Source organism: Diabrotica virgifera, chromosome 1, assembly GCF_917563875.1.
Source record: "Diabrotica virgifera virgifera chromosome 1, PGI_DIABVI_V3a".
In the NCBI taxonomy this organism is placed as follows: Eukaryota; Metazoa; Arthropoda; class Insecta; order Coleoptera; family Chrysomelidae; genus Diabrotica; species Diabrotica virgifera.
In genome coordinates this window covers 39,663,860-39,688,277 of record NC_065443.1, presented here as the reverse complement: position 1 = coordinate 39,688,277, position 24,418 = coordinate 39,663,860, and the positions used below count along the sequence as shown (strand labels likewise).

Sequence of the window (24,418 nt, the reverse complement as noted above, 5' to 3'; positions counted from 1 at the left end):
TATATGATATAAAACGCCCGGGCCTTCAGCACTTATCCATCTTCATAAGGTTTATAAATTCATTGCAAAATGCAACTCGTCCCCTCTTGTGATCCTCAGTCAAAAAAGGTTTCCTTGCAGCTCCACAATTTATCAGTCCACTTGCTTTAATTTTTCTACGTGCAATGCAAATACTGCCCGGAAACGTTGTCTCTTCGCTAGCTTTATGAGCTGTGGTAAAAGGAGATTCTCTCAAATACTCTACTAACATCTCATCCTGTTGATCAGTGGAGTAAAAATTATCCCATCTTTGTTTGATTTTCCATATGCACATATGGCTCACGTTCAAATCTACAGCAACCTGCCCTAGTGATTAACCGTCTTCAAAATTGGCAATTGCTCTTGATTTTTGCACATCATTCAAATGCATTCTAACCATTTTGGAGGAGCTTGATATCGTTTTATTTTATTTTTCAACACTCCTGAAATTTTTGACAAGCATTGTTTTTTTGAAATTTTTTGACTTTGACATTTATCAAATCCATACGACACTGAAATTTTACAGTATTACAATATAAAAATTAAGGTGTAAACTATTCAGTGATCGTAACTGTACATGTGAACATACGTTATGCATTTAATAAATCGTAATTAACATAACTAAAAAGTTCAAAATATTTTCTAAAAAATATTTTACACTATTTTCAATGGCGGTATTACCTTTTTGAAAAATTTATATATACAGAGTGAATGAATTGAAAAAGCAACAATATATTTTTAGATAAAAAAAAAACAGTAAAACACAACTTCTGGTAAACCGATTCTTCCGGTTCAAGACCTCGATCTTATTCATCAAAAAAAGAACCTACATACCAAATTTGGTTGAAATCTGACGTCTCGTTCAAAAGTTATCGTGCTATTAGTCACATAATATGTATAATCGCCATTTTGAATGCCCGCCATTTTTGTAAAAGGAAAAAAAGCTGAGATGGCCTCATATCTAAATTTGAACCTTTATCTGTGTAGTGTATGTGGTCCAAATTATATGCTTCTCCCATTAAATTCACAATAATTCTTATAATATTTGCACGAATCTGCCGCACATAGATACATGTGAAGATACGTTATGCATTCATTAATTCTTAATTAACATAAATGAAAAGTTCAAAATTGTTTTTTTTTAATATGTTTACGCTCTTTTCAATGGCGGTATTAACTTTTTGAAAAATTAATACATACAGAGTGAAAAAATTGAAAAAAAAAACAACACATTTTTACACAAAAACCAGGAAAAACAGAAGTTCTGGTAAACCGATTCTTCGGGTTCAAGACCTCGATCTTATTCATCAAAAAAAGAACCTACATACCAAATTTGATTGAAATCTGACGTCTCGTTCAAAAGTTATCGTCCTATTAGTCACATATGTATAGTCGCCATTTTGAATGCCCGCCATTTTTGTAAAAGGCAAAATATGAGATGGCCTCATATCTAAATTTGAACCTTTATATGTGTAGTATATGTGGTCCAAATTATATACTTCTATCACTAAATGCACAATTGTTTCACATATCGGCTGCACTAAAAGTACTTTACAGCTCGAGTTTACTGCTCTTAAATTCTTAACTAAAAGAAAAATAAGGAAACAAAAGGAAATTAACTGATACACAAAGTCATCATCATTATCATCCTGCTCGCTTTGGTATTACAAAAAATATTTATTTATAAAGCATAAGGGGCCTTGAAGATCTAGAGATATTTATAATGACGACATAGCCGGTCTTAAATTGCTTTATTTAAATAAGTAAGACAGTTTTTAAGAAAAAACTTTTGCGGTGAAATCAAAAACTAAGTGAAATGACAAATGACAGTGAAAACTATTCTGCATCCTTAATTTAAGGTCTTAGTCTGACAACGATAATTTAAAATTCCACAAAAAATAATATGTTGATAAATGTGAGTTACAAATGCTAAAACAAAAGGAATACAGAGGGTGTAACAAAAAGGCAGGTCATAAATTAAATCACATATTCTAGGACCAAAAATAGTTCGATTGAACCTAACTTTCCTTAGTACAAATGTGCACATAAAGAAAGTTACAAAATGAAAATTCGATTTTTTCTAATGTATCGAAAGCTGTCAAAAATTTTATATTGAAAATGGGCATGTGGCTTTTTAATGGCAGGAACATCTTAAATAGTGGCAACAACATGAATAAGAAAGCAATGAAATACGATCTATACAGATGGGTCAAAATCAGTATATTGTACAAGTGCTTACTTTGTAACAAAAATAAATTTAAAAAAAGCATTTACTCTAAATAATCAATCCAGCATCTTTTCCGCCGAAGCATGTGCTATATATAAAGCTCTTGAATGGTGTTGTGAGAAACAATGGAACAAAATTATCAGTATTAAATGCATTACAAAGCTTTAAAGTCACAATTAACAGCAATATATTTATATTAAAAATATTGCAGCAATTACTAAAATTATCAGCTTCAACATATAGTGTTAAATTTGTGTGGGTTAAGGGACATTCAGACATATTAGGTAATAGTATTGCGGATGCAATAGCTAAAAATTCACTAAAGTACCCTCAAATATTGATTGAAGAACTTAACACATGTGATCTTTTTGCATACGTTAAACAGCATATTAAATGTAAATGGGATAGACGTTGGAATCAGTTCGGTGAAAGTACAGGCACTAATTTGTTTAAATTACAACCAACAGTAGCTGTTAACCAATTTTACAAAGCTGTTGCACTAAGTAGAAATACAGTGTCGACCATCCTAAGATTAAAAGTAGATCATGGATTTTAACTATGGGAAATAAGCCACAATATTATTAAAAAATGATTTTTATTAACGTTTCGACGCCCAAATCGGGTGCCGTTGTCAAAATACAAAATACTATTGTAAAAATTGTAAAAATTATAGTTAAAATTGTAAAAATGCCACAAGAAAATAGCTTCAGAACAACATTAGATCATGGATGTTTTTCGAAGCATCTACATAAAATTGGATTTCTCCCAACAGGCAGATGTGACTGTGGAACTAGCATAGCTAATCTAAATCATATATTTTTTAACTGTCCCTTACATCTCAATGCAAGTATGTGGCTGCTACAAGAATTGTTGAAAGCAGGTTTAAGTACTCCCCTAGACTTAAATGTACTATTAAGTGAGGATAACATTAAAATTTTTAAACAAATTATGACATTTCTTCAAAAAATTAAATTAAAAGTGTGAATGTAAAACTAATCGTTTGAATGAATAGGTATTTCCTTTGTATTATGTAATGTATGAATGAGATATTTCCTGTAATTAATTATATTATTTTGTAACCTATGTATGTTCAAAAAAAATTATATATAAAAAAAAATTTAAAAAAAATAATAATAAAAAAATATATTATAAAAAAGAAATAAAAAAAATAAATAAATAAAAAAATAAAAAAAAATAAAAAAAAATAAATAAATAAATCACTAAGAGGTTCTAAATCTCCGCGAGGATGAATCGGATTTAGTTCTTACCGTAGTGAAAAAAAAAACAAAAAAAAAACAAAAATTAATATAGTTGTATTTATTAACATAGTAAGTAGGCATTGTTATTTGTAAGCTTTATTTTTTATTATTATTCTTTATTTTTAAGTGTATCTTGGGCAATTTTATACTTATGAACGAATAATAATTTTATATGTAGTTACGTGGCTAAAGGTTCTGAACCAAGGCCAGAATCAAAAAAAAAAAAAAGCAAGGAAATTTGTGGATCCCGTAAAAATGTTATGGGAGATTTTGTTCACTTAAACCCTCCAAACTTTTGTGTACGTTCCAATTAAATTATTATTGTGGTACCATTGGTTAAACACAATATTTTTAAAACTTTTGCCCCTTAATATTTTTTTCGATAAGCCAGGTTTTATCGAGATACGGTTTCTTTTTAAAGATGTTTCCATAAAAATTTTATGGGGGTTTTGTTCCCTTAAACCCCACATATTATTATGTTTGTGTATGTCCCAATTAAATTGTTACTGTGGTACCATTAGTTAAACACAATGTTCTTAAAACCTTTTGCTCCTAGTATTTTTTCGATAAGCCAGTTTTATCGAGATGTGGCTTTTTTTAATATATTTCAAAATATACTTAAGAACTTGACAAATTTTTTTCAAATTAAGTTCTTGGGAATTAAATAACCTATAATTTAATATTAATTTAAAATATTTTTCGTATCTCTGATGGTAATCTTTCTATTCTGAAGAAAATGGCATTTTTTACCAAACAACAAAAATTCGTTATTCGATTTTAACACCAGTTTTTTAAAAACTAATCATTCTAAGCCAGTCAAACTTCTAGGATCTATAAATAATACAGCAATAAAGAAGAATGAATAAGGCCAACGACTAAAATTACCGCTAACTTACATTATTATGCTTCCAGTTGGATTTCTCCTTTTTTGTTTAAAAAAACATATTGATTTTTTAACCGTAACTTTTTATTTTTTATCTTAGAAAGTTTGGAAAAAAAATTTTTGTAGGTTTTTACAAGATCTATAAGGCTATTAATATTAAATCCTTTTAGTATCCTCAGTCGCAAAAAGAGGTTACTTTAAAAGGGTTGGTAAAGGTGGTTTTTGCAGGTTATTACAAGTTTTAATTATCAATAGGTCACTCAATTTTTGCCGTAAAAAAATTTTTGCAAACCAACTTCTTGGGAATTAAATGAGCTATAATTAAATATTGAAATATTTTCCCGTGTCTCTGATGCTAATATTTCTATTCGGAAGGAAAAGGCATTTTTACCAAACTACAAAAATTTGTTATTTGCTTCTAACTCCATTCTTTTTAAAACTAATCATTGTAAGTTGTAAGCCCGTTAAACTTCTAAAACCTATTAATAATACATAAATAAAGAAGACAAAATAAGGTCAATGACTAATTTTAATTATAGTGGTGATTATGGGGTTGACTCCGATCACTTTTTCGCTGAAAAAAATAGGGACTGACATTCTTTTCATTATAAGTCACTTAATTTTTGAGCCAGAGACATTTTTTTTATTTCTGTAGATAGATATGTTTAAATACTTTCAATTAGTTTCAACAAGTTATATTCAATAAATGCATAGTTTTCCCGTCTTTTGACTTTGAAACTACAATATTTAGCATTTGACGAAGAAGTCATATTAAGTGACATATAACATGACATATAATAAAGTATAGCTCGATTACTATTGGTCTTAAAGAAAATAAAAAAACGGTTTTGTTTATTTTTTCAAAAGGTACATTTTTCTTAAGCAAAGTTGTTTTGATAAAACGAAAACTTTTTGAGTTATTAACAGAAAACTGACTAAAAACATTAATTTTTTCGATATAAAACTAACAATTTCGATAGAGAATAAATCGAAAACTATTAATTTTATCAAAAAAATTAATAGAAAGTTTTTTGCTTAGAATGAATGTTTTTACCAACTTTGCGGTCAAAATATAATAAAAAATTGTCACCCCCGTGTTGGGGTGGTAACCACCCCCATGGTCAAAGCCCCTTTCCGCATCATATACAGGGTGATTGATTATTAGGGTAAAGCTCAATAGCTCCGCTATAGTAATAGATAGCAATAAAAGTTAATAACAAAAATTTTAGCCACCTTTGAGCTTCATATTACAAAATTAGTTAGAATGTTACAGGGTGTTCGATAACACAGTGGCAGACCAAACTTTTGTTTTTTTAAATGGAACACCCTATATTTTATTTTAAATTCAAAATTCTGTTAACTTCTCCATCACAAAAATATAAAGGTTTGTTATGTTATACAGGGTATTTACAAAGTTATAACCAATTTTAAATGAAAATCGTAACAAGTTCAACTCCCTGTATAAATAAAAATAAGCAAAACAACAATGGTTTATTAATGCCACATTTTTTAACGTATTGTCAAAATTTTGGTCGATATTGCTAATTTTATTTATATCAAATACAGAGTGAGTCAAAACGCAATTACTTTATTTATTTTCTCAGTAATTTTAAATGGAATACCGTGTATTTTATATCACTATTCAAAGTACTATTACCGTACTTTAATTTTTGTATAACATTCCCTATGTCTAAATTTATTAGTTTTCGAGATATTTTCATTTTTCAATGGATCAGTAGCGTGGCCACCCAAATCACCAGAATTTAATAAACTGGACTGATTTTTTTGGGGTTACGTTAATAATGAAGTTTATAAAATACCTCCAACAACAAGAGATGAGATGAAAAATAGAATACAAAGTGTATTTCGATGTGTTAATTTACAAATGCTCCGTAGAGTAAGTAGCTCATTCAATGATCGTTTTTAGGCGTACATAAATGTGTTAGGAGATAATTTTGAACACCTTATGTAATTAAATATTAAAAATATTTTATTAAAAGTAGCTTCTAATTTTTTCAAACATGTTTTTTTGCAAAATGTATTACTGATAAATTATGTTTCGTTCATTATTTGTTTCATTGTTACATTTACATACAAAAGTAGTGTTTGTCTTCACAAAATATTTTATTTTTTGTTTGTGTGTTTTTTTGTAAAATTTATTACTAATTTTCTTTGTTTATTTGTTGCATTTACATAAAAAGATAGTTTTTAATTGTTTCAAAAATGTTGCATGCAGTGGTTATGTTTTTGTTTGTAAAATGTATTACTAATAAATTATTTTGAATTTTTATTTGCTACAGTGTTACATTGATTACCGGATTGATAATCGGTAATCTTAAATTGTCAAATCAGTCATGGCTTACTTAAAATTTAGATAAATTTGAACACCTAAAATAATTTGCTCTGAAAAATGTAAATATCTCGAAAACTAATAAAGTTGGGCATAGGGATTGTTACATAAAAATTAAAGTACGTTAATGTTACTTTTCAATAATGATATAAAATATAGGGTGTTGCATTTAACATTACTGAGAAAATAATGTACTTGCGTTTTGACTCACCCTGTATTTGATATTAAGAAAATTAGCAATATCAATAATTCTTAAAAAATTTGACAATAAATAAAAAAAATATGGCGTTAATAAACCGTTGCTATTGTGCTTATTTTTATTTATACAGGGAGTTAAACTTGTTACCATTTTCATACAAAATTGGTTATAACTTTGTAAATACCCTGTATAACATTACAAACCTTTATATTTTTGTGATGAAGAAGTTAACAGGATTTCGAATATAAAATTAAATATAGGGTGTTCCATTTAAAAAAACATAAGTTAGGTCTGCCACTGTGTTATCATCTGCCACTGTAACATTCTAACTAATTTTTTAATGTGAAGCTCAAAGGTGGCTAACATTTTTGTTATTAACTTTTATTGTTATCTATTACTATAGCGGAGCTATTGAGCTTTACCCTACTAATCAATCACCCTGTAGATTTTGATCCTTATGATATCCACTACTTATTGTAAAATTTTCAAGCAAATCGATCCATTCTGTAAAAATTGCGAGGTTTTGTCCTATTTTAAGCTTCATTACTTGGACTAATATGCTAGTATCTGGTCGGCCTGTGGGGGAGCAGTACGGCAAGAAAGAAGAGCGGTTCAGTGATACTCCTCCATAGATCCCTACCGGAAGGGAGTTGACGCCTAATGCACCGGTGTGTAAATACATACATCAGATATCCTAGAAAGTTTCTTGCCCTTTTCTACCCACCAAACTGCTAACCGTTGATTGATAAATACGGATAGTATATTTATCAGTCAACGCTGCTAACCTCATGTATATTCCTGATGAGTAGATCTACTACCACATATAGTTAAACAGCTTACTTAAAATTTTGTAGATGGACAGTGAAGGATTGTTTCTGTGTAGTTTTCCTACCACATCGTATAATTAAAGCCTAACAGCCACAATTTCCCTTCATAAAAACCAAAAAAATCTTAAAAAAGCCGTTTTTTATGCGCATTTATTCTTCTTTGCAAACTTGTTATAAAAATGTACGAGAAAATGTCTAAACGGGACATACATACGATGACAATGAGTACCATCTTTACCTTTTCTGAGTCCTTAAAGTGACTTAAATACGAAACCCAATATTTTATGTATATAAAAGAGATAGACTTACGTTCTGCTGGGGTTCTTAACAATATTGCTCATAAACTTGACATAGTCATCAGATCGTAGATTGTCTACATGGTACGTGAAAATAATATCCACGAAATATTCCAAGTTTACATCTTCGGTTATACAGTGTGTTGGAATATATAAAGGACACCACCCAGTGGCATTATCTATTGAATTAACAAACATGTGCTCTGGTATATTCTTGCTGTTATGTGTAATATTTGCTAATAGATGGTCATCAAAATCTGAGTGAGCTATCTAGAATTAAGGAGTAGATACATTTACAAAGGGTGATATATAGACTTAGGCAAATATGCAAATTGCATATTTTGCATATTATGCATAAAAAATGCAAAAATGTCAAATTTTGCATATTTATATAAAAGTGTGCATAAAGTGCATATTTGGAAAGCTTGGAAATCCCAATTCTGTTTTAGAATCCCTTTGTATTCAAATTTGTGGTATCGGAAGGTAGCACTAAACTAACAAAAGATAGCGGTCTCTAGTTGTGTCAGGATTTTTACTTGAATATGAGAGTTTCAAAATCTGCAGTTTATACAGAAGGTAAAAGTTTTTATTTTGAGGGTCAGTTTTGCTATTGTAAAATGACACGGCCTGACCATGAACGTGTCTTTGTAATTTGTGAATAATTATTGTGCTTTGAGAATGGCGAAAATAAACTGTGTTTTTACTTGGACAAAACCTTCTTTCAAAGAGCTATCTGTGGATATGGAATGGATATAGTCGAGGAAATGAAGCTGAAAAAATGGCAAAACCTCGCAATTTTTGCGTCCAGCATTGATTTGTACAAAAATTTGGGATTAGGCTCATTACACCCTCTAGTTTATTTTCTATATTGAGCCGTTGTACGCTTTTGGTTTTGTAGGGGTGAAAACTACCCCTAGTTGTAAAAAATTATAAAATATAATTTTAAACTTTAATATTGTCAACATTTGGTTCTTATTAGTTACATAATGAATGTTTTATGCTTTAAGATATACTATCATAATATTTCAACCGTTAAAACCACCCTTGTTGGAGCTATATATAAAAAATTTACTTATCCTAAAAGAATAATTTCGGCTTGCATCGATTTACATAAACATTTGGGGTTAGGATCATCTCATCCTATAGTTCATATTTTGTATCATGCTTAAGGGCGTTGATTATTTTTAGGGGTTTAAAGAACCCCTTATGTTCAAAAATTATATAAAAACATTGTATAGGTACTTTAATATGGGTAAAATTTAGTTTTGATTGGTTAAATAATGAGTATTTTATACTTTAGGATATACAGAATAAGCCAAATAAAAACGGAACATACGCAGTTAATACAGTGTATCGGAACTATGTTTGAAATAGTCGACCAATATATGACAAACATAAACCATAGCAACTCAACTACCTGTCTCCTTTTAGGCTAAGGCTATGGCCAGAAAAGCGACAATTTACGGCGCCATAATAACAGTAAAATGAAGCGCGAAAATGGGTCCTGGGAAGAAGGATCTGGGTCCAAATTTGTAGCTCATCTAACCACAACAACGACCGAAACACTGTATTTACATCTCGCAACACGCCGTAATTTACATCCCCATCTGGTCATGCTTTTTACTGCCGCTTCATTTTACTGCTCTAACTGCGCTGTAACAGCAGTAAAATGAAGCGGCAGTAACTGCAGTAAAAAGCATGGCCAGACGGGGATGTAAATTACGGCGTGTCGCAAGATGTAAATACAGTGTTTTGGTCGTGGTTGTGGCTAGATTAGATACAAATTTGGACCCAGGTCCATTTGTTTGCAACACGACGCCGAAGATGTACCCGTTCGATATTGCTTCGCGATATTTTACAGCTCAGTCTGGCCATCCACTACACTCACCGCGGGACCCATTTTCGCGCTTCATTTTACTGCTCTTATGGCGCCGTAAATTGTCGCTTGTCTGGCCGTAGCCTTAACCTAAAACGAGACAGATAGTTGAGTTGCTATGACTTATGTGTGTCAAACTTTTATATTGGTCTACTATTTCAAACGTAGTTCCGATACACTGTATTAACGGCATATGTTCCGTTTTTATTTGGCTTATTCTGTAATATCATAATACTTCAACCTTTAAAAACCACCCTTAATAACATTACAGTTTTTATAAGTAGATATTTTAATAGGTCTATACAGAAAAAAAGTAGAATTTAAAATTTACAAAAACATTTATTTACACAAAAATACGAATTTACAAATATGTACAAATACAAATACAAATAGTTTTTTAGTCATCTTCCAGTATACCAACCGGTTCTGTGGTATTAAACATACATTGAAAATTATCCATAAGCGGACTATCCGAATTTTTCGAAAAAAAAAATCGTTTTATAAACATAGCTCCTTCATTTTTGGCGGTGAAAAGATTTTTCAAAAATGACTTTGTAGGATTTTTGAAGAGTTATAAGACTGTGTAAACTATATTCCGTAAGATCCCTCATTTTTTAATTAGGGTGGGTTCAAAGGGCTCGAATAAGGGGGTGTTTGCTCGTAAATAGAGGTTTTAAACAGCTATATCTCGCTAACTGTTCACTTTAATGAAAATCTCTGCACAAGTGAATTTTATTTATTAAAGAAGCTACAATTTGATAATCTATCATTTTTTACGTATCTCCAGTATTTTCGGAGATATTTTGAAGTAAATGGTGAAAAATGGGAAATTCCAAAAAATTAATTTTTTTTAAAACTCCAATTTTTTTAAGATTAGGTCTTTAAAATAGGTCAAACTTCTTGAGTGTATTGATAATACAAATATAAAAGGAATTTCAGAAAGGTGAAGACCAACGTTTAATCACGAGTGTAGTTAGGGGGTCGTTTTTACTGATTTTTTCATAGAGAAAAGCAGGTTCCGAACTTTTTTGATCATAAGTCGCTTACTTTTTAGACTAGAAACTTTTTAGTTTTTTTTTAATACCTAACTGTATACTTGAAAAAATGTTATTTAAGTTTTCCTCGAAAAATGCAAAGTTTTTCCGTTATTTTACTTTGAATATTTCAAATTATGCATTTGACGAAAAAAGCTAACTTTTAACATGCTGGATCTCGGTTTGTATTGATCTTAGCGATATTACAGAAAAATTATTTGGTTTGTGTTACTAAAAGATACAATTTTGATATCTACAGTTTTTTTTATTAAATGCATATTTTTCGAGGTATTCTCAAAAAACCCTCTAAAAAAGTCGATTTTTTCATCGAAAAGCTGTTACTTTCAAGCGCGAATAACTCGAAAAATATGAGTTTACAAAGAAAATGTAAAAAACATTTTTTTCTTATAATCACTTTTTACATCGATTTACATAGTTAAAATGTAATAAAAAAATTCCCGTCCCCGAGATGGGGTGGCAAACACCCCCAAGGTTTTAGCGTACAGCGGCATGATATAGAAAATGATCCTTGGACTATTTCCTACCTTCTGTGAAAATTTCAAGTAAATCCATGCTGGACGAAAAAATTGCGACCCAAAATGCTTCATTTCCTCGACTAATAAAGTTTGTTGCTCATTTTGTGGAAATATGTACTCAGATAGAAGCCATAAGATTTGTCAGAAAATTTTGAACAGCATTTGATGATTTATTGTTACCACAATTCGAAATAATATTATTTATTTGTTAAAATACTTAAATATTTAAATACATAAACTTAGTTTGTAAAATACATACATCCATGTTAATTAATATAACATGTGAAGATATTTCATAATATATAAATATTTTTGTAAATAAAAAAATATTGTGAATTTTTTTTAATTATATGCATATTTTCTAGATAAACATGCATATTTTTACGTAAAATACTGCATATTTATGCGCATATTTTATACCTTTTTATTTGCATATTTGCCTAAGTCTAGTGATATACTTTCTTCTTTAATAATAGTAAAATGAAGGCAGATATTGCATATTTGTTGAATTTCAAAAGCTCCCAAAAGTAAGCTGCCTACATGCCTGAAGAGAAAGATATTTTATCAGTGCATCCTTCCAATCGTGATATATGGATCAGAAACACTTACCTTAAAAAAACCGCGGCTATTAAACTGAGAGTCAAATAGAGAAAAATGGAGCGATCCATGTTAGGAGTAACTGTGCTAGACAAAATAAAAAAGCAGAAATCAGGAGAAGAGCCAAGGTGACTGACGTCATCGAAAGGATATTCAGATTGAAGAGAAGATGGGCAGAACACAGAGCCAGAATAACAGATGGGCGATGGACACAGAGATTATTGGAATGGAGAACAAGGGAAGATAAGAGAAGCGTCGGTCGACCATCTACAAGATGAACTGACGATTTAAGAAGGCTAGATAAAAACTGGATGAGAGAGGCACAAGATGGACAGGGTTGGAACACGAGGATGAGGCCCATGTTCAGCAGTGGACTTTGAGTCTGGACGATTATTACACTTTTATCCGATATTTTGTATTTAGATAAATAAAGCAGTCCGAGAAAACAAAAAATTATTTCACTAAAAAAGCTGCTAATTTCAAATTTTTTAGCGCGTTGATTCCAGAAATAGCATTAGCCTTATTTTGTAGACTGTTGTTGACATATGCTGCTCCCCCTGATCCAAACAAAACAAACTCCGACGTGCAGTCCCGGATGGCAACAAACGAAATGGCATAGATGCCCTAACGGCAACTGCTAGCAAAAGACTAAGTTTTCACTCTAATGGCATATAAAACAACATAATGTTACTCTACATCCCACCAGACTGAAAACAATGGGAACCTTCTCTGGTTACACCTCCGAGGCTTCTACAATTTGCAAGCCATACAAATGCTGAGACTAAGGAAGATGAGGGAATTTTACAATTTATAATTCACGTCCTATCTGCTCAGTGCGGTAAAGGTCCAACGAGAATGGTTCCCTTCGTACTCCAATCAGAGTAAACATGTAAATCAAAAATGAATAACCATTTTCAATTTCGTTGCAAAACGAAAATGCAGCCGCACCATATTCTAGTCCAATCAGAGAGTGCAGCAAGCACCTCCACCGGTTTCGAAACTTATTAGTCTCTCATCAGGAGGCACATATGCTGCTCTCCCTGATCCAACTAAAACGACTGCACGCCGGGGTTTGTTTTGGTTGGATCAGAGAGAGCAGCATATGTGCTTCCTGATGAGAGACTAATAAGTTTCGAAACCGCTAGAGGTGCTTGCTGTGCTCTCTGATTAGGCTATTTTTCGTTTTGCAACGAAATTGAAAATGGTTATTCATTTTTGAATTACATGTTTACTCTGATTGGAGTACGAAGGGAACCATTCTCGTTGGAACTTTACCGCGCTGAGCAGATGGGACGTGAATTATAAATTGTAAAATTCCCTCATCTTCCTTAGTCTCAGCATCCGTATGGCTTGCAAATTGTAGAAGCCTCGGAGGTGTAACCAGAGAAGGTTCCCATTGTTTTCAGTCTGGTGGGATGTAGAGTAACATTATGTTGTTTTATATGACATTAGAGTGAAAACTTAGTATTTTGATATATATTCCTATAGAGAAGATATCTGCCATAGAAGCAAGGTTGCAGAATTGTTAGAACTTATTTCAAAAATTACTGGCAATGCGTAAAACATGTAGCTCGGCAAGAACAACTCAGCTGGCACACTGGCGACTAAAATAGACAAAACGTAGCTTCGGAAGGAAAACTCTACTAACACACTGGCGACCAAGATAGAGAAAACGTAGCTTCGGAAGGAAAACTCTACTGGCACATTGGCGACCAAGATAGACAAAACGTAGCTTCTGATGACCCCAGCTGAGATGGCTTCATAATATTAAAAAGTACAGAACGCAGTGGTTTTAAATAACATAGTACAGCGAAGATAAATAAATATGAAAGAGTCCTATGTTCAGGTGTAGAAAGAGTGATTAAAGACGAAGATGTGCGTTGCATAAATAACTTTTAGGAATTGAGTTTACATTTGATCAAAAAAGAATATATAGATATTATTATATACTAATATTAAATCTAAAAAACAAACCTCGGAATTAACTAATTGTAGAATGCCTTGATAAGAACACTTATTTTCAATAAACTGTCCATAATCCGTGTCCACATTCTTCTCGCACAACTCACTTAATGATATTTGGTGTTTTTTATGCACTCCCTTATTAAATTCAAATAGTGGATTACTCTCCAGAACCAGTCCATTACCGCACACCATCAAACCAGGACCGTGCTTGAAATTTTTGCGCCAAGTACCTGCATAAGTTGCGCCGCAATCTGTTCCAAAGTTCATTATTCCTAGAGAAATTAAAGCAAATAATAGTATATTATTCAACGAGCATGTAATAATGGCCATTAGTCTCGATGATGAAGTTGCGAGGCGAGCCGAAGGCGAGTGTTGTAATTCATTATAGTGAGCAATAGCAATTACAAGAGAATAGAATACTATACTTTTTCTACGATCTATTTATTTTTAATAGTATAAAAATATAATTATCAACTACTGTCGGCTAAAATTAAAATTTATAAAAAGGTTGTTCATAAATAATTGTAACCGGCTGGATAATTGGTTATCTACTATTAGGAGGCGTATTCTCTGTGTGCAAATATTTGAAAGGGATACGAGAAACGATCGTGAGCGTGTAGTGGCGAAACTTTGCATTATTTTTAGCACATTTCCTAAGGACTATCATTGAGGAACATGGAACTTCGCAAATGATTATAAGCACAAATTAATGCAAAGGGGAAATTGGACTTCTATCATAATAAAGCAAAAGTAAGTCACATAACCTAAATTTTGCGTTCTAAGTATTGCTCCATTATGTATTGCTCCAAAATATAGTGTTATGCTCTACATTTTCTGTTTATTTAGATTAATTAGCAAATTATTAATTTGATTAATTATCCAATTATTTTATTTATTGCCTATGTAAAGACATAACTAAATTCCAATTAAATTTTCCAATCAATTTTATTATCAGGGCTAATTTTGTATTTGATCCAATACCAGTAATCTGTGAATTCTAGTATTTCTGGTTGCTTACTTCTTCCAGGGTAGAAACAGGGAAATTGACAACAGTCAAATTCATATAAATGTAGTCTATTGTTTTTATTAAATGCCGTGTACATATGATTCAAAATTATTAAAATTTAACTTTGTTGCAACAATCTCTAACTTAATAAATTAAAACTCTAACTCTGATATCTCCTTGTTTTGACAAAATTATTTATTTAATTAATTTCTTATTTACTCATACTGAATTGAATGAATTTTACTTTTCTTCTTTTGAATTGATTTCTCAAATTTGAAATGACCAACTGTGTTACAAAAATATTGTTCAATAAACAAGTAAAAAATGGTCTTGATATAAATAACTTTTCTCCATTCAGACAAATAATTTGACTAACCTTTTATTCTTCACTCCCTCGTTTTCTGGATTGCGATGTCCTTGATTATCTCAACACGTACTCTCTGGTTGTTGCGAAAAAAATCCCCCTCGTCAAAACTGCTTCTAAGAAAAACAAACAGGACTTGCTCGAATATCTAGTGCACAAACGGATAATAATCAGCGACTCGTTCTAGACAAAACAAAGGAATCTCCCTCGGACCAGGAAAATCAACTCTTCAACCGGTCGACGATTTGGTTTCAACTTGACTCTGCTTGCAAGGGCTAATCACACCACTCTACACTGAGTATACACTTTTAAATCTCGACTGCCTTCTTCTGATGTCAATTACACAGTGACTTTCTTTTTCTCTCCAATCCATACTCTCACATCCATTATCCCTTCTCCCGATATTTTTCGTCCACTCAACAACAACCTCTCTCCAACCATTTATTTCTTAAAAAACCCAATATTCTTCCACATAACTTTTCCAATTTGTCAAATTTCAAGGAAAATCATAATTAGTTATTTTCTACTTTCTACTTTTTACAACTAAAATAATACAGTTTGTATACCACATTAAAATACCTTCCCGGAAGGATCTTAAAAACGTTATTGTCCCGTCAACGCTCTCTCCACTTTCTAATCACCGAAATGTTTTGTTAATGCCCCGTCCATTTCGTCAAATAATTATCACTATCACTAATCGTTTTAATTTTTCTGAAACACTTGTTTAAAAGCAAACTTAAATTCTAAACAAATTTGGCCATATACAGGGTGATGAAAAACTATCATTTCATGGTCGTTGATATAAATTTAATTTTTTTTTAATTTCCTTAAAAAAGCAATTCCACAACAATAGGTATTATTAAAGTGAATTTAAATATTTAATTGTATTTTACTGTGGATATGAATGCAAAATTGGAATTCTAAATATTTTTGTTATTTACGTTGTTTACGTATTCAGATAAAATGAAATTATTAGAAGAATTTTTACTGAGTAACAAAAACAAAATTTGTTAATTTGTTAATGTATTTTGATAACTATATGCAAAGTGGAAATCTAAAAGTAAAATAAAATTATTTTGAAGTAAAATTGTGACTTACTCCCACTTAAAAATAGTAAAATACCTCTTTATTTGTATAACTCAGTTTGTATAGCTTTTAATATACATTTTAATTATTGTATAAGAAAGAGATACAATAAATTTAATTAAACTTTATTGTATTACATATATTATCTAGATGCACAAAAAATCAAACTTCCCTACTCATCATTTCTGAAAATATATTACAGAATCAAATAATTAATACAGTTAATATACAGTAGGAAAAATGAAAGAATACCCATGAACGAACATATAAAACACGCTGTATTTTCCTGTCGCCGTGTCACACAAAAAATTGTCCAGCGCAAGTACATGTAAGAATTATTATTACATGTACTTGCGTTGGACAATTTTCTTTGTGACAAGGTGACAGGAAAATACAGCGTGTTTTATATGTTCGTTCATGGGTATTCTTTCATTTTTCCGACTGTAAATACTAAAAAAGTTATTGAAAAAAAAATTAATATAAAATACCTATTCCATCTCGTTCTCCAGTTTTCCAGGATCCCTTGTACCAATTGTATAAAGGAAAACAAAACGTTTCATTAAAAACAAGGTCCCAAATATATTCACCATAGCCATGAGGTTTATTGTCATACCATTCGCCAAAATAGTACTAAAAAATTCATTTAAACTATTGACAATAGTACTATCCTGGGGTAATCGATCAACAGTATTACATAAATAAATTGTTAAATGTCTTAAAATGTTAAATTATAAACCTGTATATGAATGAGCCCCTAGTCGAGAAGTAAGCGACTCGGTTGTTTCGTCACCGTACTTTCTGCTATTAATTGAGAGGGATAGTAAAGGATAAAATAGCATAGGCTATGTGAAAGTGGGAATAATGTCTTGCTGAGGCGCACCGAATAATAATATATCGCTTGTACTATTTCGGGGACTTTAAAATAGTACTTCTGCTTGACAAATTCCTAACCAACAAAATCAATAAACTAACAACTTAATCAAATGAACAGCTGGGATTCAGATCCGGAAGATCCTGCGTAAACGCCGTATTTGTACACTTCGCGTCAAAAAAAACTGGTACACTTTTTTTCCCAATGTAAACCTGTGTTCAGACTGGACACAATGGCTCGTGAATCACGGCGTTGTTGCCAGCACAGATAATGGAATTGCACTAAATCTAAATACAAAAAATAACGTTAAAAAATCATGGTGGTGAATCGTAAAACGGGCCATAGGTAACTCAATGTAAAATTTTAAACTGTTAAATTCCTGCTTCAATAATCATTTTACAACAAAAGTCATGAGAAGCTATTTGTAGGGGATTAAAATCTGGATTAAAAACAAAAGCTAAAATTGTTCTAGGATTTAAACACAGTAGGCATGTGTGTAGAAGTTAGGCCCACGTTATTATTTACCTGATTGTTCGCACACTATTGACTGAATAAAAAATCGTTATTATTATTACTTTCTCCTCAACTGAGACTATTTTATCAATTTTATTATTTTTTAAACAAGAAATGATAAAATAAAAATTTTGACAGTTCAAATTGTCAATATTTATAATAACTTCACTGTGACCGAACGCAACCGATACACATTATGGTAATGTGTATGGCCTAACTTTGGCGTAGTTCTGTGAAAAATTCTTATTATATTTCTCATGATTCCAAAAAAATTAATACATTTAATAAAACACATTGAACATTTTGACAGGCGACATTTTCCACCTATGTGCTTAATATTTCAGCAGCTTCGAATTTTATTGTAATACATAATATTTAAGTTCCACACTTGTTCACTGTAAAAGTTAGATATTCATTTTGTATTAATTTCAAATTTTAATTTTTCCAGTGTGTTTTATTTATTAGTATCCCACAACTTTACGAGAAACCCTTCACATTTCTCGATTTTAAATTAAACATAATAATTTAATGTCATGTCTAGAGTTATTATCTGTCATTCATGTCATATCTGTCATAAATTATAATAGAACACGAATTAATTTATGGGTACTTAATTGAGATGATGGAACATTACAAAATTAATAAGAGAATTTTTTAGGGTGCATGTTTAAATAAATGTGACTGACTAATCGAGAATGCTCGATGTTGTTTTAATTTTTAGTAAACCTAATTAAAAACTTGCGGTCTGCCGCACAGCCCTGCTTTTACCTGGTTTGATATAATATTTTAGTTGAACTGGCAACGTTGCCTAGAAATAAGAATGACATGTGACAAGACTAATTTACACAACTAAAAAAACACGATTTTCGGTTATAAGACTTGTACCAATTTTTTTTTTTGAAGCGAAGTGTAGTAAGAAAACTCACAGAAAAGACCATCGAGTACAATAAACCAGCATATGTACGTTTTATAGACCTGACCATGGCTTTCGATCGCATCCAAGTCGAAGACGTCTTACACTTACAATATAGCAGAAACATAACAATAAATATTATACAAACCATGGAAAAAATTTATTGTTTTGATTCTGGGCTTGGTTTAGAACCTTTAGCCACGTAATTACATATAAAATTATTATTCGTTCATAAGTACAAAATTGTCCAGTATACACTTAAAAATAAAGATTAATAAAAAATAAAGCTTACAAATAACAATGTCTACTTACTATGTTAATAAATACAACTATGCTAATTTTTCTTTTTTTTTTTCTTCACTACGGTAGGAACTAAATCCGATTCATCCTCTCGGAGATTTAGAACCTCTTAGTGATTTTTTTTAATACTTTTTTTATTTATTTTTATTTTTTTTTATTTTATATATATTTTTTTTTATTATTTTTTTTTATTTTTTTTTATTTTTTTTATTTTTTTTTTAATCTTTTTTTTTTATTATTTTTTTAACCTTTTTTTATATAATCGTTTTTCGTACATACATAGGTTAAAAAATAATACCATGGAAAATATCTACTTCCATAATCCAATACAGGCAACGATAAATGGAAAACCAACACACTGTAAGTATACCAGTACAAAGCGGAGTCAGACAAGGTGACTCGTTAAGCCCACTGCTCTTTAATATAATAATGGACGAAATAATAGAAGCATTACATACAGGTCATGGTTACAGAATGGGAAACAAAGAAATCAAAAGATTATATTATGTAGACGAAGCAGAAGAAATAAAAGATGATAATATCAGCAGATAAAACCAAATGTATGACAACATCTAAATACAGTAAAATAATAAATCAGGAAGCAAGGTTTAGATATCTGGGAATAGATATAACCAGTTACGGAGATATCGAAGACAAGATAAAAAAGCAAGAATCCGTGTATATTGACATACACAGCGAATACAAGACCTGACACATCTACAACGAAACGACTTCTAGAAACAACAGAGATGAAAATACTTCGACAAATATCAGGGAAAAGTATGTTGGATAGGGAGAAAAGTGAAAGCATAAGAAGATTATGCAATGTTTAAAACATAAATGGATGGGTGATAAAACGGAAACAGGAGTAGAACGAACACATTAGTGAATGACAGAGGATAGGATAGTAAGAATAGCACGAGATAAGTCACTAAATGGACGAAGAAGTATTGACAGACCAAGAAAAATATGGTGCGATAACTTAAACAATTTAGGAGGCTAACATTGAAAAAGAAATGGGATTTAAAGCCTACGTAAAGAACAAGTAGAATACTTCTGATTGCAATTCTGAAGCTGAGAGTCTGGATTTAAAATTCTCACCTTTCGGCTAGAAGCTCTCATTCTACACCTCATTTGTCATTCTATCTGTTCTACTAACGGAGGAATTGTAGTGATGGACAGACAGAAAATATATCAAACAAGGTTTCCAAATCTTAATGTAAAATGGACCACATAAAAATGGGCTAAGCAGTATAGATCATCATTTCTTCTAGTGGTAGCAAGATAAAATGGCCATAAATTTTGTGTTTTATAATACTTTTTAATTCATAGGTTTTTTATAAACAGTTTACCATCTCTACAAGAGTTTTTATATCCTCAAAGTTAACTGTTATGCAAACTATGTTATCTCCATATCATAATATATACTGTTAAAAACTTCTCCATTAGATTCAAGAGAAAAAAGATTCACTGCATAAATGAAACAGAAGAGGAACAGAAATACAGTCCCACCAATAATAAATATTTATAAAATAAGATACTCACATCATCATTACAAAACAAAATCTTTCCTTTTCCTTGCTTTTTGTTACCGACCCATTCACCACTGTATTTGCTACCGTTTTTGTATTTTCTCAAGCCTTTGCTATGTCGTAAATCATTGCTCCATTCACCCTCATACCAGTTACCAGGCTCATACATCATCCAGCCATAACCTAAAAAAGAGATTTTCAGGTTTTTCAAGGAAATATATTTATTTTACTTAAAAATGGAGTATTCGCCAAATAAAGAGTCGTCATCATAATAATTCAGATTTTGTGTTGTAATAGTTGTTGTCCTTTATAGTTACAGTATTTTTAAATGCTTGGGCTCCATTCTAACAGATGGTTTGTGCCAATGTCAATTTCATCATCGCTATGTATGTTATTTTAACCGATTTAGGAAGTTAAACGATGAGAGTAAGACTTAAAGCTTATTAACATCGATGGGCAGAAATTACATTTGACCATGACATTGTCCTCATAACAGATGATTTAGACGAAGCCAGAGTTATGCTTCAACTACGCCAAAAGTAACGCAGAGAGACGGTTTGAGGATAAACTATAGAAAATCAAACATAATAAATCTCGTCTCCAATGAGCTAATGGAAATTGAGAAATAGCCCATATAATTTGTAGAAACATTTGTGTATTTTAGCCAAGAAGTAAGATTAGCGCAAGAAAACCAGACCCTTAAGCTACTCAGAAGAGTAAGTTTAGGTTGAGCGGCATTCTCAAAAATGAGAGACGTGTTGAAAGAGAACGTCCCAGCTCATTTAAAAACGAAAGCTTTCAAGTAGTGTGTTCTACCAGTCATTACATGTCATAAGGAACAGAAGCCTTAACTCTCACAGAAACATCAGCGGAAAATTGAGGACACAAAGTAGAATATAGAGGTGAATGCATGGAATAAACTTGAGAAATAGGCTAAGAAAGAGGAAGTTTATGGACTAAATGAAGTGTAAGACATTATCGAGCGCATTATGAGGGGAAAATGGAGATGGATGGGACATGTTGCAAGAATCAAATAGGCTAGGTGGACCAAAAGTTCCTTAAGTGTAGACCATGGGCAGCCAAGCAAAGTCGGAGAAGACTTTTAACACGACGGACCGACGACACCAAAAGAATTGCGACCAATTGGATTGCAGAGACGCAGATCAGAAATAGATGAAAATATCTACATAGAGTTTAACAGTGGACAAATCAGGGCTGATTCAAGATGCATGTTATGGCATCAGTGACTTCAGGATATTCACGTAATACCTAGTTTAATAATATAATTTTACTATTAATTGAATGTCAAAAAATGCGCAATAACTACCTCTTCCATCCATCCAATGGCACTACAGCCCAAATCGAGCCTTGGCCTCCTTCAACAAGCTTCTCCAATAATTTCGATTTACCGCTGTTCTTTTCCACGAACGCGTTCCCAGGAAGTTCCTCGCATCCTCATCGACTTTGTCTTCCCATCTCTTTTTAGGTCTTCCAACAGGTCTTTTTCCCTGCATTCTTGCATTTCGCAATTTTCTGGGGATTCTATTCTCATGCATGCGAACCACGTGCCCTGCTCACCGTAATCTCTGCAGTTTAGTGTCATGTGCTAGAGTTGGTTCGCTATATTGCTCGTATATTTTATCGTATATTTCTCGTATATTTCTCTATTATACCTAATTCGCCAGTTGTTATTTTCACTTATTGGGTCCAGTATCCTACGTAATATTTTTCTTTCAAACACATCTAATGCATTGGCAGATTTCTGTGTCACCACCTATGTTTCACAGCCATAACTTACTGTGGGCCTGATTATTGTTTTATAGACCCGGAGTTTTGTTTTCCGGTGTACGTCTCGCGATTTGAATATGTGGCCCATCGCGAAATAGGCTTTATTTGCCAGCACAAGCCTTCTATTTATTTCCGGTTCTTCTTCATTGCTTGCGACTAGATCCATTCCTAGGTACGTGAATCTATTCACATGTTCTATATCGTCAATAAAGTGTTGTTGCGCCGGTCTAGTTGATCTGGTTTGTATGAGTAGTTTTGTTTTATTTGTATTTATTGCTAGCCCTACTGCTTCTGCACTCTGTTTCAACTCAACGTAGGTTTCTTCCGCTGCATTCATTGTTCTGCTCATTATGTTTATATCATCTGCGTATGCTGCTAATTGGGTAGATTTGTTTGTAAGTATGTTATTTCCGCTCACCGTCAACCTTATAATTACATATTCAAGAACAAGATTAAAAAGCGTTGGAGCCAGTACGTCGCCTTGTTTCAGTCCTTGCGTTATCGTAAACGCATCAGTGATCTGTCCTTGAATACATACTTGTGCTTCTGTTTCTGACCAAATGTTATTTGCATATCTTAACCGATTTCAATCAATATCAGTACAGAACAAACTGTCATTGTTTTTTCATGCAGAATTACCACTTAAAAACGCCCTGTATTGATGAAAAACAAGGCTAGTTCTTAAAGTACTAACTTTTTTATTATCCAACATACGCTAATGAATCATATGTTAAGAAGACAGGATGTTGTATGAAACAGAATTAAGCAATCAGAATGTTAAGAAAACGTGAGGCTGAAGTTGGGTGTTAATTTCAGTATTTTATAAATGCTAGAATATTCCACAGGGTGACGCGAACTTTGAAACAAAATCACAGTTTGATTGGTACACCCGGTATACAATGACAATTTACCTATCTAACAATAATATTCTTTTTTTTAAGTTCCGTCTCCTATCGGAGGTTGGATATCATAATGGCTATGGTCACTTTGTTGGCTGCTGCTCTGAACAGTTATAATGAACTGCAGTTAAACCATTCTCTAAAGTTCCTCAGCCAGGAGATGCGTATTTTTCCTATGCTTCTTCTTCTTTGGATCCATTCTTGCATAGTAATTCTCAGCAACTCATATTTTCCGCCTGTGGTAATGTGACCCAAATATTCCAGTTTTCTTGTTTTTATACTTTTCATATTTTTAACTCCTTATTTAAAGGCCGTAGCTCTTTAACATTGGTAATCCTTTGAACCCACTGAATTTTCAATATCCTTCTGTAACACTACATTTCGAACGCTTCTATTTTTCTTATGTGTTGTCTCTTCAATAACCAAGCTTCCATTCCGTATAGTAATATAGAAAATATGTAGCATCTGAGAGGCAACTGAAGGTATTTTTTTGTAAGCAGTGCCTTCATTTTTATAAATGCCTGTCTTGCAGTTTCAATTCGGACTTTAATTTCTTTGCTTTGGTCATTTTTGTCATCAACCCAGGTTTCCAGATATTTGTGTGTCTTTACTTTTTCTATTTGGGTTTGCTCTAGCATTAACCTTTCATTTCCATATTGTGTTTTTGAAACAATCATAAATTTAATTTTTTTCTTGTTTATTTTGAGTCCATGTCGAATGCAAAAATGGTTAATTCTATTTAACAATTCTTGTAGCGATTCCAGGGTGTCTGCCATTATAACGGTGTCATCAGCGAATCTTATGTTATTTACTATTCTTCTGTTTATAGAAATTCCATCACTTAGTTCCACTATCGCTTTCTGAAATATGGCTTAACTGTACACGTTAAACAGAAGCGGCGACAGAACACAACCCTGTCTTACTCCTCTCTTTATATTAATATTCTCGGACTCTTGTTCTTCTATCTTTATATTGGCATTTGATTCCAATACAGATTGATGATAATTCGTAAATCTCGTCTGTCTATATCTCTGTTTTTCAATGATTCTATTAGTTTTTCATGTCGGACCCTCTCGATC

The 24,418-nt window shown here is 31.8% G+C and overlaps 1 protein-coding gene across 1 annotated transcript in view; it reads right to left on the bottom strand.

Annotated features, from left to right (window-relative positions):
* The window catches only part of LOC114335842 (uncharacterized), an 80,976-nt gene that overhangs the window by 31,587 nt on the left and 24,971 nt on the right, over nucleotides 1-24,418 (bottom strand). The window contains exons 6-9 of the mRNA XM_050651360.1: nucleotides 20,666-20,835; nucleotides 17,012-17,153; nucleotides 14,077-14,339; nucleotides 8,073-8,329 (exon numbers count right to left, since the gene is read on the bottom strand). Of these exons, the coding sequence (XP_050507317.1) occupies nucleotides 8,073-8,329; nucleotides 14,077-14,339; nucleotides 17,012-17,153; nucleotides 20,666-20,835 (832 nt within the window). The remainder of the gene's footprint in view (nucleotides 1-8,072; nucleotides 8,330-14,076; nucleotides 14,340-17,011; nucleotides 17,154-20,665; nucleotides 20,836-24,418) is intronic.